Raw genomic sequence first — 19,269 nt, 5'->3', positions numbered from 1 at the left:
GTCATTCAGCATCACTCTGGCTTTAACAAAGTGTTTAAAAGACCTCACAAGAATTTACATTTTATATTTAATACAGCAAAGTTTTATCTAGAAAGAACAGTATGGTATCTTAAAATGGTCCCTGATCTCTCATTTATAAAATTGCTCTGAGGAACAAAAAACGAAATCTAGATAAGGTGTGACTGAAAACAACGTCTAACTGAGATGTCAGTGGCTGCAAGAAGACACAGAGCTGTATTTGTGGTTAAAAACTGAGCTGAAGACACACCTACAAAAACTTGATAATATTTTAATTTGAGCTAAAACTGCTGGCTTCAAGAATGTACTTCATGAGGAAAAGGAGGAAGATGATAAAAGAGGGAAGTGGAATTCTTGGGGAGTGCATAAGTCTGAGCTGTCATACACAAATATATAACAAGTGCACAAAGGTCAAGGATTACTGTATGTTTCCAGCTAACAGTGAGTGTCCGTACAGTAAATTGCTGATGTATAAACGTGGACTGGGCAACAGTTTGGGGGTTAAATTTGTGCAAGTGATGAGGGGTAAAACATGCTTAACATTGTTTCTGAACAGATCTTAATGCTGCCCTAAGGCATGACGTCATGCAGTATGTTATTGTGTTATGAATATAGTGTGAGCTAATGAGCACTCTGTTAGCTTCATTCAATTCACTGTACTTTAAATATTGAACCTTTTCTGACACTGGCAGCCTTCAGCAGCGTTCCAGCTTTGCATGCAAGTAAACTGGAAGTCGAAGCACAAACAGAGCACACAGGCTTTAGGTCGGACACTGTACATGCAGAGCCACGGGCTGATCTGACAGCGGGACATTTAAGTGGATACGTAAGAGGCTAACCTTAATTAGTGCTTGTGTCTCTGTGAAGCGCCGTGCGTGCATGCATGTATGTGTGCATGTGTGCCGAGGCTCTGCGACCTCTCAGGTGTTCCCGTGAACAGGCTCCTTTTCACTGCTCGCGGAGAGAATAATGCGCTCTATCTGATTTAGCAGCAAAAATCCTATTATTCCATTTTGACTAATTGCATCTCCTCCGCGCTGGCAGAGAGGAGCAGGCTGCGCCGCATCCGCCTCCTTCGAATCCCTCCATCTCTTTGCTTTTTCTTTCCCTTCGGTTGACTGAAGTTGTTTATGTAATGTTTGTTGTTTAAAACTGGATGCAAATGAGTCAGTAGTGCAGGGGGGATATAGTTTGTTAGTGCATTTGTAGGTTCAAGATATCTATTCTAATCATCTGTGTAGAGCTTTTAGATTGTAGTTCATGGTAGTTTTAAGCAAAATGAACTTCTGTGTGTTACATTCCCTGCATTATTTGACTTCTGAAATATTATTGACAAACTTTTGTTGCACCTCCAGGTATCAGATTTTGTTTCTCACCTCATTTGGTGCAGCACAAATCTATTAATTCCCTCTTAGGCTTTAAAAACAACGACTTTACAACTGTTTTAGTGATAGATGCTGACTGGGAATGTAGTAAAATCAAATTTGTTTACCGTCAAAACTCCATAGGGTACCTTTAAATCCTTATACAGCAAGGTGTATTCACTTTGAGGGCAAATTTTAATTATTTTCACAGCGAGGCCAAATCATTTTCATAAATTCAATATTTCATCAAGGTAACTAGTGCACACGGACACACGCTCTCACACGCGGTTTCATGTGTAATCCAGTTAAAATAGGTGTAATATTTAATTCATATGTGAATCATTAAAAGTGCAGTGGTGCTGTGTCCATTATGCATTCCTTTTCTAGCAGGATAAAACAGTCCTCAGATGTGGGAGCTGCACTTTGAAGTGTTGTCTCAGAAGCAGGCCAACTCTTACAGGAAGTCCCTGATGTTTAAAACATGCCATGCAGGGGGACTAACAAAGGTGAGCACTTGTGGCTTTGCCCCAAAGATGAGCCAAAAATGGCCAGCTAGGAATTTGGGTAAGATCTGATAAGACTGTACACAGAGCGGACATCAAATAAACAAAAAGCAGACAAATATACACAGGGGTGGTGGTGGTGGAGTGAGTAAGAATACAAAAAAGAAATGTGCAACAGAGAAGAGAAACTTGATCTTCAAATAGCAGCAAAATAAATTAGCCAGAGCAGCGTAAATAATTGTCAACCATCGAGCGCACAGTGATGACTGTACATGTCGTATGTGGACTGGCATTCTCTGTGTAATGGAATCATTCAGCATGGACACGTGTGGGACAAACTGCAATTTAACAGCTGAAAGGAGACTTTTTCTTTAAAAACATAATGTGAATGGGCTCGATTTAACTGAATCAATGTGATTAAATTTGCCTTATTACAGTCACTGTTCTCAAATTAGGTCTAATACATCAAAAGAGAGAAAACCCTAAAATACTGTTTTGCAATAATCGCTAAATCATCAGTGAGTATAAAGTTTAATTTTACAGGCACACCGGGTCGATGCGGTGAGTTGGGACAGAAAACCAGCAGGATTCTGTGCTGAAGTGAAACAAACAGTCATCAGAGCATCACAGCAAAGCTTTTTGGGTTCTGATTTAGTTGATTCTTTTAAGTGAAGGTTGGGACAAGAGGGAGGAATCGCACTGTTCTCATTTAATTTTGCTGTGTCCAGGACTTCTCGGAGAAGTTCTGGGAAGGCCTGCGCTCGCCTTTTGCTGCGTCCTGATAACGACCGTGACACAATAACAAGTTTGCGTGCACACGCGTGTGTGTTTTCGTGTTTTTGCACACATACGGGGATTCCTGTGCGAGCTGAAATTGTAGTTTGTGGTGCTTTAAAGGGAAGCGGGTGTCATGAAGATAACCTGGGAGAATGTGCTGAGCTGAGCTGGATGTTCTGCAGGCAGGAAAATGTAGTGATCCACAAGCAGGAACTCACATTCTGTCAACTTATTACACCTCAACACACACACACTCTCCATCCTTCCCCCCTCTTCAAACTGCCATCTGTATTTCTGCCTCTGTCAGGCCTTTTCCTGACCAAAAACACACGCAGACACACACAGGAAACGTCCCTGCGGCTCCCAAATAAGCTGATGTGTCATGCCTTCCTTTTCTGATATTTCTGCAAAAGCTCAGGAAGGAGGCTGCTGCACCTCTTTTTTTTTTTCTTCCTCTTCTTCTTCTTGCCCCTGTCTCGGCGTGAGACACACAGCTGTAGCCGGTGACAGTTGCTCTTCTTCTGTGAGAACGTGGTGGGAGACGCTGCCACTCTGGAGAACCATGAGCCGCTGCTGTGTGGTCAAAGTGATCACCTTGACAGAGATCCAGCTTCTGCAGGTAGGAGGGTGAAGACTCACGCTGCAGGCCGAGGGAATATGAAGGCTGTTTGGGTGTGTTTGCATGAAAGCGAGATGCTCTCGAAAAGGAACGCAAGCAGAATAACTGAATAGCCACCGTGGAATGCAAATTTTGTGATCAGTTCGCTATCCCGGCCTTATCTTCCCACACATTTCACAATCTGATGTGTGGTTACAGCTATTTACTGGTTAGCAGGCTCAGCAAAAAAAATAAAAAATACAGTAAGCATGACTGAAAAGGCGTTTTGTTCCACTTTCCTCTTATCTCCAGATTCAAGACGGGGGGGAAAAAAAGATCATTAAACAGTGCCGCTGTGCTTTCTGTGTCAATATGTTGTAAAGCGCAGCGTTTTGCAGAAACGAATCCAAACCTGCTGCAAGGTTTGTCCATAATTTGTACAGCTAGCTAATGTCACCATCACCCGGTGTTTCATAAGTTGTTGGATTTTTCTGAAGTGAAAGGAGAACTTGGGCAAGACTGAAACTGAGTTACGCAAGAGGTTATCATTGAGGAGAAAAACCTGAGAGTTTGTCTGTTGCAATCGAATTGAGAATGCGGCTTTGCATTGGGGACTAAAGAAATACACCTTTTAACTGCGAGGTAAATGACGCCGCTATCTCTCACATAAGATCATGCTGTCAGGGCTGAGATTTAGCATTTGCTGGTATTTAACGTACACTACGTCCTCTAATATGGGATATGGGGGTTATTTTTTCCTGTGGGTGACAGACTTATCACTGGAGCGTTGCTGGCGATATCCTTTATAGCTGCAGTTATGTGCGCTTGTGATTTCACAGAGGAGCTCAGCAAAGCACTTGTTGGATTTGATTAACTCGGTGCATTCATGCGTAGGTAATCAAAGCATGCAGTTTAGAAGAAGTTTGATTGAGAAAGAAAGATGGAGATCGAAAATAAACGGACAGAGAAAGTACAAACAAATGCTATTTTCATGTTCAGATATGATGATTAGAATGAAGCAAGTGGAGTTTTTTCTTTCTTTTTTTTAAACTGTTGCATCAAATCGTGTCCACAAAGCAGGTAAACATCCTTTCAGCTCGTCTGCCGTAGGTTTGCATGTCAGGAATAACTGTGCAAATGTGCGTAAATAGAAAGTGAACCTGTGACCTCTCCTCTACCAGTCATCTCAAACACTGGCTCAGTTGTTGCAGCAGGTGCTGGTAGCCACACGGAAAAGGGAGGGAAAAAAACTGAAACATCCGAATAGTCACAACAATCCCGAACTTGAGTCTCGATTGATTAGATTCTTATCTCATTCCTGTCCCATGTGTATGGCGGGCACTGATAATTTTCAGCATGTCCACTTCACACATGCATAAGCCCGCCATTGTCAGGGGCTGGCCTTGGTGACTGAAGCACCATTACCTCTCAAATCTAATCAGATTCCCTTAAGTGGATAACAAGCGTGTCTCCGGCATTTACAGTAGTGAGAAAGCTGAAGTGAAACCAGGACAATCCGCCCCGTCACACAAAGCAGATGTGGTGTGTCGCAGTTCTGGCATCCCTCCTGCTATCCATAGTGGAAAAAAATGTTGATTGGCTAACAACTGGCATCTTGTTTGGCCTGTGGAAGTCAGATAAGAGCTCTCAGTCACTACTGACAAGTTGAGTATTGTGATGAGCCTGTTCTGAGTTAGGTGGACGAGTGGTGAATAAGGCCAGCTAGTCTAGCTGACAGGGGGAATTTAATGCTGAGGTTTAGTAGAAAGACCAATTCCAAAGCTGCCACAGCTAAAAGTCCCCACGGTTCAGCAGCAGAAAATGCTTTTTTTCTAACAGAAGATCAGTTGCAACTATTCTTTAACTTTTAAAATGAAAAATAACACATTCTTCCTTTCAAAAAATGAAAAAAATTAAATCACAACAACAAAAACGCACTATTGCTACACTGAATTTGCACAGCCTTGCTTAGTCTGAGATGACCAGGAGCTAATTGTGGTATTTTGGTTGTTTTATCTTGAGATAAAAAAGCCACTGTTTATCAAAAAGTTACATAGTCTTGCTTTACATGCTTTCATTATCTCTGACTTTGTCTGATACGTAACATCTGTCACCTGTTTCGAAGGCTGGGTAATGAGATCTAAATGCGTCACCATTATTATGGGAATAGATGAAATGAAACAAACAGAAAAAAGTGTTATATCACATTTCACTTCCTCTGTCAGTTAGGCAACAACACAAAGCCGACTGAATCTTCTCCTACACCAGCACTGTTGATTATACCTCATAGCTCCAATTGATGAACTCTGGTCAGTCGAGTTTAATGATACAAAAAAGTCCCAAAGAAGCCATACAGCTGGTGTTTTATAGTGCATAGATCACGTTTAGGAGGAAGTAAGTAAAGTCTGGGCTACAGACCAGAATGCTGACAAGACTAATTTACATCTCTGCTAACATGTCATGCATTATTTCCAAAAACCATAAATCAATAAAGCAAAGTTTATTGTGAGCACCAGACAAGTAAAAACGTGGCACTTTAGGCGACATTTTCCATCTGAAAATAGTCCCTAAAAAAACAGTAAAAGAGGCCTCAAAAGAGCGTTCTAGCAGTTGTTGTATGGAAAGCCGATGAAACTAAACTATCTACATTGAAAACAGTGAATGAATGAAAAGGCTTGGTTAAAAATGGCATTAGAGGAGTTATTTAAAACCCTCACTGGGGAACAAGGGTCAATTGTGCTGCCACAACCCCTGAAGCAGGGCGGCAGAGGACTTTGGGAGATGACCAGCGATTGGTCAGTCGGACAAAAAAGGGCGGTCCGAGTGAATTAGTGATAGTGGCTAAAGGCAGATATCCTGCAGTGATCAAACCCTGGGTGATCTGACAGTTCAGTGTTTGAAGTGATTATCATGCTACGCAACATAAAGGCTTACGCCCAGCTTTGGGCCTAATTAGTTCACTTAGAGCCCCTTATAAGACTCTGCAAGGAGGCTGGAAGGGACAGACACTCAGTCAGAAGTCAGCAGATCAACAGGATAGTAGCAGCAGACCTGGATACCTAAAGTTGAGCTGCCACTCCGCCAGAAAAAAAAGAAAACAAATCCGAAGATTATCTGCCTTTCTGAGAATGCCACACTTAAGTGACTGCAGTTACTACACAATGCGGGATGCAACCAGAGCTTCAAATGTAAGACTTTCAAAATTTGGAGAACTTGGAGTTACTTTGTGAAAAGTTGGTAAAAATGTCACTATTTTGTTTTGTTTTTTTGCAAATCTTTCATGGTGTTTCTTTAAATCTTGACTGCTAGCTGTATGAATATGTTCTATTAGATGCATATCACTTGAGCTAAGTCAAAAATTATGTGTTTTTATTTGTCAAATTAGTTTCAGGTAGGTGCAAAAAATCAGAAATCTGCACTAAAATTCTTCAGATAAATCCTAATTCTCAGAAAGACACTCCCTTTACTAATTTAACAAAACACATTCCTGTCATAAGTTCATAGACTTGTAGCGCATTAGTGACTAACACAAGAAAAACTATTTCTGTGGGTTGAATGAGATCATTTTTCGCGAAGCCGACAGCTGCTTCAAACAACCCCTGTGCATAAACTCTTAGTCAACGCTGTGTCATCAGTATGAGACACAGTTTCCCATCTCCTAAGATCATTTTTTTTTCTCACCAACTGAACTTTCCTACAGGTACAGAGCCGCCTGGAGAACTCCAAGTTCCACCTCCACCAGAGCCAGAACCAGCCGGTGAAGCAGTACCTGACGCTGGGCACCAAGCTGGCCTCCTCGGCCGGGTCGGGCCACGCTGTGCCACATCCGCACACCCCGGGCCAGCCGTTGGCCACCGTGCCCATCATGAGGAACGGACACATGCCCTCGGTTAGCGACGGCAGCAACCCCAACAGCCCCGTCACCCTGCTCACTATGGCCAATCACGACAGCGAGGTGAGTGGGCTTGCAAAAAGAGAAAGAACGTGACGCATGAATATATGGAACTGAAATTGAAAGAAGTGGAAAATGTGCGAAGTGGTGACTGGAGAACAGTGAAACTGCAACTGTGGGTTAGAATTTTTGGAGATTTCGCAACATCATCGAAGCGTTTTCCTGTCGAGACCTCATATTCCTGTCAAAAATACTCGCTTCTGCTGATTTTTCACTGATTTGTTGCAATTCTTTCTAATTAGCAGCGATAAATCATGGCTGACACTTTGTTGGGATGGATAGTCGACGTTACAGTTTGCTTTCAGAAAACTACATTCAGATCTGGATTGGGGGTTTTGAATCTTAATGCGGAGAGCAGCTCCGACTAATCATCCAAACAAAGTGATGCCATTATTGATCTCCCTCTCTCTCTGATGTGCTCATCAATAACTTCAGACATGCACTCTCTGATGATGATGATGATGATGATGATGATGATGAACCCTTCCAATGGAGGAAACTAGTTTGGTAGCAGATGCATGTTTTTCCCGCCGTTAACAAACCTCAGAAACACGGCGGTTGAAGAACTTATTGAATTAGCCTCTCGACATTTCCTCCCCACCCCCTTTTTTTTTCTTTCGTGTCTATTTTGGTTTGAATGTGGAGATTTCAAAAGGACAGTATTGAAATTCTGGTAAACATCTTCGATCTGTCCATGAGTACACTGAAACGACTGTTTTCTTTTAGTTTCCAATGGATGAAGTTATTGATGACCTAATTAGTCTTGAATCCGGTTTCAATGATGGAGGCTTGGATTGCATGGAGCCTAACATCATAATGCAAAACAATGTAAGTATAAATCACATTAACTCTTGTTTCCAACAGCTGCACACTAACTCTATTTGCAGAGGCTCTTTTGAAGTGATTTCTGCATCATCTCCTCTGTTTGTCAACCTGCTCGCATTTGTCAGGCTTATCGTGCTCCTTAACTAATCGCTTCTCTCTTTTAAGGGTTGAATGGGGACTTGAAAGTGAGTTTTTTCTTTTTTCCAAGGCAGATATGGAGGTGCAGGCTTGACTAGCTTGGGAAAATGGGGGCCTGATTTAAGTCAGGTCAGCTTAAGTCTAGAGATGAGTCAAAGTTCACTTGGGCTTAGTGACATTTGTCACATTTTTAGTACAATTTAAGAGAGCAGATTAGGTTTTAAAAAGGAAGGGTGATGTGGACAGGCATAAATAAATAGTGACGCTCGTTCTTTGGAAGATGCAAAGTCAAGAAAGAATTCATTTGGCTCAGCTCCACCTGAAGCAAATACAGAAGTGCGACGGAAACGCTGAAAAACTTCCATCAATACAGAAAGACAAGCAGAATCATGCACACAGATAAAACCCAGCAGATAGTGGGACAGAGAAGGAATGAGAGGGGGGAGGAAAAGATAAGGAGGAGGAGGAGGAGGAGGAATGGGAGAGGTTTCGAATGTAGACAGAAGCGCAACAGAGGAGCGAAGAGTGAGAGATTTTTGCTGGAGAGAGTTACTGAGCCATTGGATTGGGCTAATGCATATACTCCCCATGGGCTTGTTCAGAAATGATACTATGCTTAAATGGATCAATTCATCCTAATTAGTCATACAGTACGATGCATCACATCGTTTCGCCGTGTCAACACATTCAGGAACACAGACGGGAGAGGGATTGAAGTGATTAAATAGTAGTGTTAGGGGAATTGTTGCAATCTTTCATTTTGATATGCACGTTTGTGCCCTCCTCCTCCTCCTCCTCCTCCTCCTCCTCCTCCTCGTCTATTCTCCCATCTTGGTGAAATGGTGAGAAAAAAACTTCTCGAATCAGCCGCAGATATCTGAAATGTCTGCAGTTTTCTCTCTGTTTTGTTTCTTCTCCTCTTTTCCATCCCCATCTTCAGACTTGACATGCGGCCCTTATCACGTTCTCCAGTCTGGCAGTTCCATTTGACGCACATGTCATGGATAAAATTGGCTGTGCGCAGTCTTGGAATCCGTGGTGGCTTCTGTGCTATTTTCCCATAAATACACAAATGCGAATTAGACACACATGTGTGTCAGCACACCATATCTCGACATCTTTCCCCGGCTTCTGTGAAAAAAGGCGTCATTATTGCAGAAGCGATGCATGCTTTCCCAGACGATGAAGAGACCCGTAGGAAAACAGTTTTGCCTCTGTTCAAAGAGTTGACCAAGCTAGCCTTTTCATCTAATGGGATGCTATTTTCAACACAGAGGACATCAGTGTTAGCAGCACTTTCAGCTGGGGAGGAGGGGTGAGGGGGGGGCCGAGGTTTGGAAAATGGTGCCATTAGCAGATCAGGGAGCTATTTTTGGTTGAATCACCCCTAAAAGAGGAGCAGCAAGCCTGGGTTGGAGGTCAGGGGTAAAGGCTGACTGGGCTACAGTCAGCTTACATTCTTGTTTAGTTTTACTCTTTGTCATGCAAAAAACAAGCAACGTGGCAACAAGTCACACTCACAGCACAGGGTTTGTCCTGTCCTGCTGTGGGAAGACGTGGGGCTACAACTCCCCGCTGGGAGCTCCAGAGCTTCAGGCCCTGGGGGAGAAGGGGGCTGACAACCTTCCCTGCAAGGCTCTTGATCGCTCCACTCGCCTCTTGTCATTTTTTTTTTTGCCAAACAAAGCCACACAGCAGCTAAAAACAACTATTTGTGTTGTGGCTTTTGTTGAAGTGTGAAAGGCTGTGAAATGGAAATGCGCTTCCCCTTTGAGTGACCCTTTCTCTTTCCTTCTCCTCCCTCTCTCCCTCCCAGGTGTCCCTCAGTAGCAGCATGCTGGACGTCTATGGGGGTGAACAAGGTATGAACGCCCCTAATGGTGGAATGAGTCCCACATCTAACCCCACAAAGCTCACTGTAAAAAGGGAATACACAGGTATGAACTCATACCATAGTACTGACCAAACAGCTAGCCGATTGAAGGCGTGTTAAACTGCACACACTAGATCACACTACTGCTCACATTTACGCAAAAGTTAAAGATCACACAAGGTTCTCTTTAGAAATTTATATTCAAAAACAAAAGCTGCTTCCTTTAAGCCCTGAAGCTTTGGGTAGAAGAACTAAAAATGGCAACTTGTTGGCAAACTGCTCTCGCTAAAATCAAGTCCAGACACAGGCCGTAGACATGTGTAGACTTTTCATCACAGTGCAAAACAGAGACCAAAAAAAGAAGTGCCCTTTCCGAGATGTCTTATTACTTCCATGCATAATGCAAAAAAAAAAAAAAAACCTAATTGATTTAGGAAATAGAAAGGATGCCTGAAGAATACTTCACTCTCAATGGGCAAATAAGTAAATTGCCATCTGTTTCATTTGAGTGTGGGCAGAGAGGACAATGGGCTGTTACACACAGTTTAAATTGTCTTGATTGAATCAACAGAGACAAATTGGGAAATCCAATCTCAGGTCCCTAATTATGTAATTTGGAAGAACGTGAATACAAATATGGACGCAGTGGCATTTTTGTCCCTCCGCACGACAGATTAGCGAATTTGCGAAACTGTCTTAATTACAGAGTAAGTAGTTTAAAAGTGGTTGCCATTTCTTTTTTTTCTTTTTTTTTTTACAATGAGCTTCAGACAGGCTGGAGGGGATAAACTGGGCTCAATGTGTGTCTGTGTGTGTGTCAAACTTGTGCCTGCCATGTAAGCTAATTCGGGGGGGAAACTTCACATTCTGACCCCAAGACTGAACTCACTCAAAACAAATGATTGTGTGTCTCCTGACTGGACCCTCTGTGACGTCTCTGTGCTCGTTGTCTTTCAGTTTCCAAATTAGCGTCGCGTTGCTAATCCATTCGTTCCCCTCTCTGATTTATTTTTTTTTGACAGAACACGACACGAGGGTGATGGCCAAAGAGAGGCAGAAAAAAGACAACCACAATTTGAGTAAGTGCCTCCCGCCGCCTTTCAACTCCCTCGCAGTTCATCATGGGGGAATGACAAAGCTCTAATTCGTCTCTCGCTTTCTTTTGTTGCTTAGTTGAAAGAAGGCGAAGATACAACATTAACTACAGGATTAAGGAGCTGGGGACGCTCATACCGAAGTCGAATGACCCGTAAGTTGCAAATATATTTACTGAAACAATACTCCTGCTTCACTTTATGCCACTGAAACAACCGCAAGAACCGGTGGCGGGTGGGGGGGGAAGCGTATTAAATTCACCGCACAAAGACACTCGAAACGTCGTTCATTGAATTCAAATGAGAACTCAAGCACATTTCAGTCATATTTCAAGGGTGCACTTGAACTTCCATTGTAGTCGACGCTCTAAGAGCTGTACATCCCCTCGCTGGGTCCCGGCAGTTCAGCTCAAAGCATGAATGATGAGGAAAGGGTCAAATGCAAAGAAGCGGGCCACGCCATTTGAATCAAAGTTTGAAGCACAATTGGAGCATTGAGATGGAGCATGGAGACGAATTGAAATCCACCGGCCATCTTTCGCGCTTGAACTTTGCTTCAAATTTAAATGGAAGGTTAGCGTTGTCATCGTGCCATTAACGCGGGATAAAAGAGATTATTAGTGCTGATCAGACCAACGTCTCACTCGTGTGGAAAAGGACAATTTCACTACAGCTTCCCCTGTCCTTTTTTTTTTAAAAAAGTAATAATATCTGCAAAAGAATGACTTGCACTCTAGCACCTTAAGTCCAGCGCTCCATTTTTCTCTTTCCGACTTAGCTCATTTTCCTTCCACCTATTTTTACTCGGGGATTAATTTTACCGAACAAGAAGGTACAAGAATGGACTTTCCACATAGCTACTTAACTATTCTATTAAAATTCCCATTCAGTGTCCCCATGTAATGTCCAAGGATGAATAATTGCCCCGTGTAAATCACCATTCCTTATTCATATCGTGAAAAAAAAAAAGGAGGGGAAAAAACCCTCTGTTAAAACTTTTCCCCCCGTTTTTTTTTTTATTACTACGAAGGATATTCTGCCTACATCAGGGGGTTCTCGCCTAAAAGGTTATCTTTTACATTTTCTCCTTTCTGCAGCGACATGCGGTGGAACAAAGGCACCATCCTGAAGGCCTCGGTGGAGTACATAAGGTGGCTGCAGAAGGAGCAGCAGCACGCTCGCGAGCTGGAAAGCCGTCAGAAGAAGCTGGAGCAGGCGAACAGGAGGCTGCTGCTGAGGATCCAGGTAATGAAACGCGACAGTCTTGATGCGTTTGGTGTGTTTTTTGTGATATACACAGATTTAAAACGCATGGTTGGAGCTATAAATCACTGCAAGAGGAAGAAATGAAAATAAAGCTTGATGCAGTAAATAAAACAGCTAATTGGATTCAGTGCTAGATTCTGCTAAAGAGGCCTATCAGGTGTCAGGGTTCACAGAATCCCAGTTACACTTGTGTTTTCACCTTTAGTTAATCGCTCTCACTCTACCAACCCCAGGTACTTCAACACTACCTTCCACCTTCAAACCTTTACGAAACCACGATGCAAACTTGTGAACGCCATCAAAATGTTGTTTACAAGACGTCCTTCCACCTTGTCGCTGCTAGATGATGAATAAAGACAATGATCTCAGCACTCTGAAAGGGAACAAAGCAGGAATCGCATCAAATATATGCACAAAAGCCGTGCAGTGTACATCAGCACACATCAGATTGTGTTTCTATCAGCTGACGTCAATGATGGGAAGAACACACAACCTGTAATCGCCTTGAAAGATGACAAAGCTATCCAGGAAACAATGACCACCGCTGTCGATAAAAAGGACCGCGAACAAAGGTCTTAGTGATGACACTGATAGGTGATGATAATACAGTGTGTGGGAGAAGATTGCGAGACAACAACTCCCAAACTTCACAACTTTACCTCAGTATGTGGAGGAGCTGTGAACAAGCAGGTGTGGTGTCACTCCCTGTCCGATACGATAGGAAACTACATATTTATTCAGAACTTATGTGGACGTGCGAGGTTGCGACAGATTTGCTTTAACTTGTGGTTTCCTTTTGTTTTCCAGGAGCTTGAGATCCAGGCCCGAGCACATGGACTTCCAAACATGGCCACAGCTTTGGGGACAGTTGAGCTGTCCTCCCACCTCCTCAAACAACAGCAGCAGCAGCAACAACAGCAACAACAATCCCCTCCCCAGGCCCAGCAGCAGCAGCAGCAGCAGCAGCCGCCCCTCTACCAGGAGGACCCCAACAGCGACTACCTCCAGAGGATAGCCGTGGTGACCGGAGTGCCATCCATCGCCACCGGCCCTCAGGAACACATCGCCGGCGCCGACGCCTGCACCACGTTCTCCGACCCGCTGTCCCACTTCACAGACTTCTTCACCGCCACGCTCAAGGAGGAGCACCCGCTGGACGAGATCCTGATGGACGACCCGCTGTCGCCGTTCGGCACCGACCCGCTTCTTTCGGCCGGTTCCCCCGGCGCCGCGTCCAAAGACAGCAGCCGCAGGAGCAGCTTCAGCTCAGCCGAGGGGGATGACCTATAAGGGTGCCACTCACGCTCCTGTTATCGCCTCGTCACAACCCCCGGCTGTAATCCCCAGTGGTAAAGGGCAAACACAGAGCCTTAAAAAAAAAAGCAGACTGACTGATGGCTCCAGGCGTACACTTATGACCACTGCCGGGGGTGTAAGTCATCCAAATGACAGCTGACAGCATCCCTCCAAGTGCCACCTGTGTATAAAGTGTGTAGTTCTTGTTGATCAGGTTGACTTTTCCCAAAAGCTGACATCCTCCAAAGCTAAGCGGGACCAGAGTCACCACATGGACTTCCCATGGACCTCCTGCTCATTCTTTTTTTTTAACCTTTCCTATAGACAATTATTCTATTCCTCTGCCTCCCAGACAGAGCAAACTTGTAAGAAAAGAAAAAAAAGGGAGACATTTATCAGTACATAATGTAAATGACTACTGTATTTTAGCAAACACTGTGGTGGCTTTACACTGTATGCAAAAAGAAAAAAAATCACTAAAAACATTCCAAAAAACTATCCTTTGTGAAAATGAAACGAAAGGATGTTAACCAGACATTTGCATTGTATGATGTGCCTTATTTGAAATCCCAGTTTTGTCTTTCAAAGAGATGCCAACGTGTAATAACTAATGTACTCTCCTCGATGCCTAACACGCCCCTTTGCCTCGTCCGTGTCTTTTAAATGTTCTTGTTTAATAAGAGTCTTTGTATTTATATATGTTTTAATCCATGTATTCATAAACAAAGATATATATTGTTATCTAACATGTTACCGTTTTTATTCTTAGGAGGGGTGGGAAAATATAATAAACCCCTATTTTGATATTTCTATCTTCTTGTTGCATATGTACCTCTGAAAAAACAACACCTAAATGCGATATACACATTGGGTTTCATAAAATACGAAAGCTGTTGGGTTCAAATCACCGATATGTTACGCTTCCACACAAAGCTCCACAGAAGCAGGATGCAAAGTGACCGCTCGTGAACTGAACATATGAAAGTGATGCAGAAGAAGAAAGCATGAAAAGTTTACTGGAAGGTGAAGGGCTGCCTTACAACGTGGCTGATTGGCAATGAGTGGCAGAAAGGAAGAGAGAGAGAGAGAGAGGAGAGAAATTGGATAATAAAGACAAGTAGAGGAGGAGTAATAATTCTGATGAGCCCACTGTGAGGTGATGAGCCCTCGAGGACGAGTAATAGCGAGGGGATAAAGATTCGCTCTGAGTGCTGTTAGCTAAGAAAGTTTCCTCTGAGGTAAGCAAGACGTGGAGGAACACAAACGGGCCGCGCCGGCGGCAAAGTCGGCCGAAGAAAGTTTGTTTGCGGCGATGAGAATCCGATTATTAAAACTCCGTACAAGAGTTAACATTCAGAAATCAATCATCAGCTTTTCTAATCTTGACGTCACGCGTTAATAATACAACAAACAGTCCGGGCCTAAAAACAATACGCCGATACTTCCCCTCATCAAAGCTTCTCTGAATTAATGTTTCAGAGCGTTATTAGTGTTTCTCTGCGCTGGAATCGAAACATTCCTCACTTGCATCTCCTCTTTAGCTGCAAATAAGACTGAACCAATCAATCGTTATGGAGTACAGCCACTCCAACTACAAAGCGGTGAGTGATGTTTATGGGTAATTGGCCAAAGCAGTTATGGAAGGTAAATATAGATTTTTATTATGCTTTATTAAAAAAAAAAAAAAAGAGATGAGCATCTAAGAAAGCGTCAGCATGACTGAAATGAAATATCAAAGGCTCAATTTACATTTTGATTTTTTTTTTCTCCTTCTCCGTATCCTTCTTTCTTGTATGACTAAAGTGAAGGGGAAAATATACAAATCTAATTAGTCTTACACATGAACTGATGGAAGTCTAGAGTAGTGCAAAGAAGGCCCTTTACTGTAATCAAAGTATTGACAGAACACACAAAAAAAGGAAAAATAATAAAGCACAATGCACATTCATGCAACACACGAGGCAAGAAGACAAAGAAAAAGTGAAGTCAGATTAAACTTCCTGACTAATTCATTTTCTCCATATCAAAAGTTATCATGGGCAAAGTTCAAGGCCAGTTACGCGCAGGCTTCAAAAGGAAAATGTGGTCGGATGAGGCAACAGTGACATCAGAACAAGTGACTTTTTATTTGGAATATCACAGTTCATCAGCCCACGGTTTCGGAAACTCGCAGGAACTGATGCGTCTGCGCCGGATCGAGAAAACGCGCATGTTAGAGGCATTAGCTGTAAGAGAGGGAGCATAAATGTGAACATGTAAAACAAATTTGGGAGAATTTGTAATCATTCGAAGCGTCCCGTCTCTTGCTTCTTTACCTAATCTCCTCATAAGAAACAGATGGGATTCTAGCTTCTTACGATATCTGCCAAAGAAAAGTGTAGTAAAATAATCTTTCCACTCCTTTTTTTTTTGTATTACTACTGCATGGACAGGAACATGGTCTCCCTCAATGAATTACCTCACTCCCTTGGTTTGCAAAAAAAAAAAAAGGTTGCTGTTGTACATTTCCAACAGCAGGTGGCACCAATGAGCTGTGTTTAGTCTTGTGCATTGATGAAAATTTGCAGGACTGTGGTACAACAGAGAACATTTGTGGCAGATTATTTTTAAAAAAGAAGAAAAAAAACAATAAATAAAAATCATTTCAGCTTATATGAATTGTTGGTAAACAGCACTTGCACATATGGAAGTGTGCCTCGGCAGTATATGCGCTCCAGTCCGCGCTTACTCCCTATACTTCCCCAGGTGTAAACTGACAAATCTAAAGAAGGCAAGTGATGTCGTGAACCTCACATGCGAAGTCGTTCTGTCACCAAAACAACGTTGTCAGACCTCCTGCCACCCACCAACACTGACACCAACCACTGAGCGGGAGAAGCTGTCACCTGTGCAGATGCCACAGCTGCCAACGTGCTACAATGCGCTCACCTGTCGAGCCTGCCATTGGCAACTCTTAATCACCTCTCGCCGAGGTGACTCACTTTGGAGCACACACACACACACACTCGCGCACACAAACAAGCCCAATCAAACGTGCGCAAACACACGGGCGCACAACACACACCTGTGCATCCGCGCGCAGGTGTGTAGCTCGAGGAAGGGGGGGAAAAAAAATAGAAAAAAAAATACCCACCTAAAAGCCCTCATCAGGATCTGGACTGTGACAAGACTTGTGCACAAATTAGGTGAAATTTGAGTGGGAATAACAATATGACAGTCGGCAGTGAGGCACCAAACATCAAGTGTCATATCTATTTTCAGCCGTGACTCAGAGCTGTGTGACAAACAACACCATGCAGCTTCTCAATCAGTCAGCCCCGTCGAGTGGAAATGTGGCAAACTAGGCCCCATCGAATGAGTTTTCCCTTTAGGAAAAATAGGAAATGATCTGAGGCTAAGGTCAAAAACTGAAGGTGAAATTAGAAAAACTTCGCCAAAGTCTGAGCGTTACACGGAACGCTCAGGAAGCCCCCGCCATTAACGTCGCGCCTCCTGTGCAACACAATGATTCATCCCACGATTCCTCGGCGTGTTCGCCTCAATGCTGTTTTTATTAAAGGACCACACCCTGACCAGCGCTCGACAAACTCCCACGTCACCAGACCAGCAAGGCCCCCACGTGCATTAACAATGGAACGCAAGAGAGATGAAGAAAAAAGAAAAGAAAAGAAAAGAAAGGGTCCTTCTCGAGATGCTATAAAATTAATGCGATTTCCAGAGTTTTTATGAATCGAGCCAGATGCCAAATACATAACTTCAAACAAATTGACTTCCAATTATTGGTGCCGCACACCACTTCCAGATGTGCAACAGATGGAGCCGGGGCGACCAAAGGTGTCTCGGTCCGCGCTTTGTGTTATTCCCGCAGTAAAAACAGCAGTACAGTTGTATGTGTTTTAAATCACAGTGGGCTGTGGGCTGGAGGTGAAGGGAAGGACATGGGGGATAGTGGAGGAAGAATGAAAGCACATCATTAGGAAAATGTAAATCTGCACTGCACAGACAGTGGAGAGCCATATGTAGCATTAATACAGCTTGATATTATGTAAAGGCAGATGAGATGCTGGGGCTGAAAGCTGGAGCCGTATCAAGGAGGTGGGGGGATTCAGAAATGTAAATGTTAATGTGATCTCTCCTGTATCTTCCAGTGCTGGGATTAAATGGTAAAAAGGAACAATTATGGGCCCTGCTTTTTTTTTTTTGTGCATATGTTAATAGCTTACAATATCCTTGCATACATAAAGAACATTAGATATGATTAGAAGATATCCACAGTACATAGTTTTATACACTAGAAGGTTTTACAGTAGTCATAAGAAGCGGTGCACTCTGTTCAATTGTTAATAAAGTCTCTGCTTGGAAACTTTCAATAATTTGATTAGTCACTGTTAAAGCTACATAAAAGTAAAACAAATGTGATTCGGAGTGAGAAAAGTAGCTGAGCACGGACTTCTTTTCACTGCAGAGGAAACTAATAGAATATCCAATAGCGGTACGGTGTCCTGGGAGGGTCATGGCTCTGATCCCATTATTACCACATTCTCGGGCCCGGAGGGAGCCAAAATGGCTGTGTATTTTTCCCAGAGCCCGTAGTGAAGCGGTCTGCCGGGGCCCTATCTACTTCACTGGCAGTCCGCTCCAGCACCACAGGTCCTCCCCCCTCTGATCCTCGGGGCCAAAAGAGCTTCTTTCCTCGCTTCCTCTCTCTGTTTTCACGTATCTTAGGCTGTCTATTCAAATACAGCAGAGAGAGAGAGAGAACGGAAGAAGAAGAAGAGGGGGGCGATTTTTTTTTTTTTTCTCCTGCTTGGCCATCGTACCTCTGTGCTGCCTTTAATTCCCTTTGCTCTGCCAGAGTTGTATGCTAATCCAACTGGCGACTCCTCCACCCGCCCGCCCGCCACCCCCGGGTCTCTCCGCATGCACCCACGTTCGAACACACACACTTTAACCTTGTGTAATCTGGTGACCTTGGACTGAATGGGAAGCTGCTGAAGTCCCTGATTGATTTGTAATTCAAAAGAGGGGCGATGGCCACTGTACCCCACCTCTCCCTTCCCCGACCACCACCACCAACATCCTGCCAACGTCTTCTGCCCGAAAGTGACAAACAAACAAAAAATTGGAGTGTAACATTTACTTGCATCTCCGTTCCCTCTGTTTCCTCATGTTGTGTCGCAGGATGCGCGGTGAGGTGCAGGAGCAGCTGGGTAAATGTCAGATTTAGGCGTGGGGATGCAGGGAGGCTGTTGGGGGAGAGCATCAAGATGATCATCATTAGCAGGGGAAGATAATTGGCACTGCGTTTTGGGTGCTCTGATGGGCAACTTTGCCTGCATTATTCATTCACCTTCCCTCTCTCCCGCTCTCTGCCTCTCTCGACCCAGGCCGGCACTGGGCCATAGGAGCCGGACTCATCTATTATAGATGGGTAATTGTTTATTAAATGCAGGCCTGACCCTATTATGCCTATTACCCATGTGCTGCACACCAGTGTGGCTGGCAAGTGTCTGCGTTTTTCCATATTCTAGAAGATCTGACAATCCCCTGTCGAGAACGTGAGGC

The 19,269-nt window shown here is 43.6% G+C and overlaps 1 protein-coding gene across 8 annotated transcripts in view; it reads left to right on the top strand.

The window, feature by feature from the left end:
• tfec (transcription factor EC) overlaps positions 1 to 14,516 on the top strand; it is a 51,871-nt gene extending 37,355 nt beyond the window's left edge. Inside the window, exons 1-10 of one of the 8 annotated variants that reach the window (XM_008298053.1) lie at positions 1,892 to 1,898; positions 2,031 to 2,033; positions 3,149 to 3,281; positions 6,961 to 7,215; positions 7,939 to 8,040; positions 9,992 to 10,112; positions 11,071 to 11,127; positions 11,222 to 11,297; positions 12,240 to 12,387; positions 13,216 to 14,516. In XM_008298053.1, the coding sequence (XP_008296275.1) occupies positions 3,225 to 3,281; positions 6,961 to 7,215; positions 7,939 to 8,040; positions 9,992 to 10,112; positions 11,071 to 11,127; positions 11,222 to 11,297; positions 12,240 to 12,387; positions 13,216 to 13,698 (1,299 nt within the window). In that variant the 5' untranslated portion in view covers positions 1,892 to 1,898; positions 2,031 to 2,033; positions 3,149 to 3,224 and the 3' untranslated portion in view covers positions 13,699 to 14,516. Of the gene's footprint in view, positions 1 to 1,891; positions 1,899 to 2,030; positions 2,034 to 3,003; positions 3,282 to 6,019; positions 6,449 to 6,960; positions 7,216 to 7,938; positions 8,041 to 9,991; positions 10,113 to 11,070; positions 11,128 to 11,221; positions 11,298 to 12,239; positions 12,388 to 13,215 lie in introns of those variants that run through there. The other 7 variants (XM_008298047.1, XM_008298049.1, XM_008298051.1 and 4 more) reach the window with 7 other exon arrangements.
• Positions 14,517 to 19,269: the final 4,753 nt, after the last annotated feature.

This window comes from Stegastes partitus, unplaced genomic scaffold (assembly GCF_000690725.1).
Source record: "Stegastes partitus isolate 25-593 unplaced genomic scaffold, Stegastes_partitus-1.0.2 Scaffold1276, whole genome shotgun sequence".
Lineage (NCBI taxonomy): Eukaryota > Metazoa > Chordata > Actinopteri > Pomacentridae > Stegastes > Stegastes partitus.
Note: the sequence above shows the minus strand (reverse complement) of the source record. Positions and strands in the feature narration are given on the sequence as shown.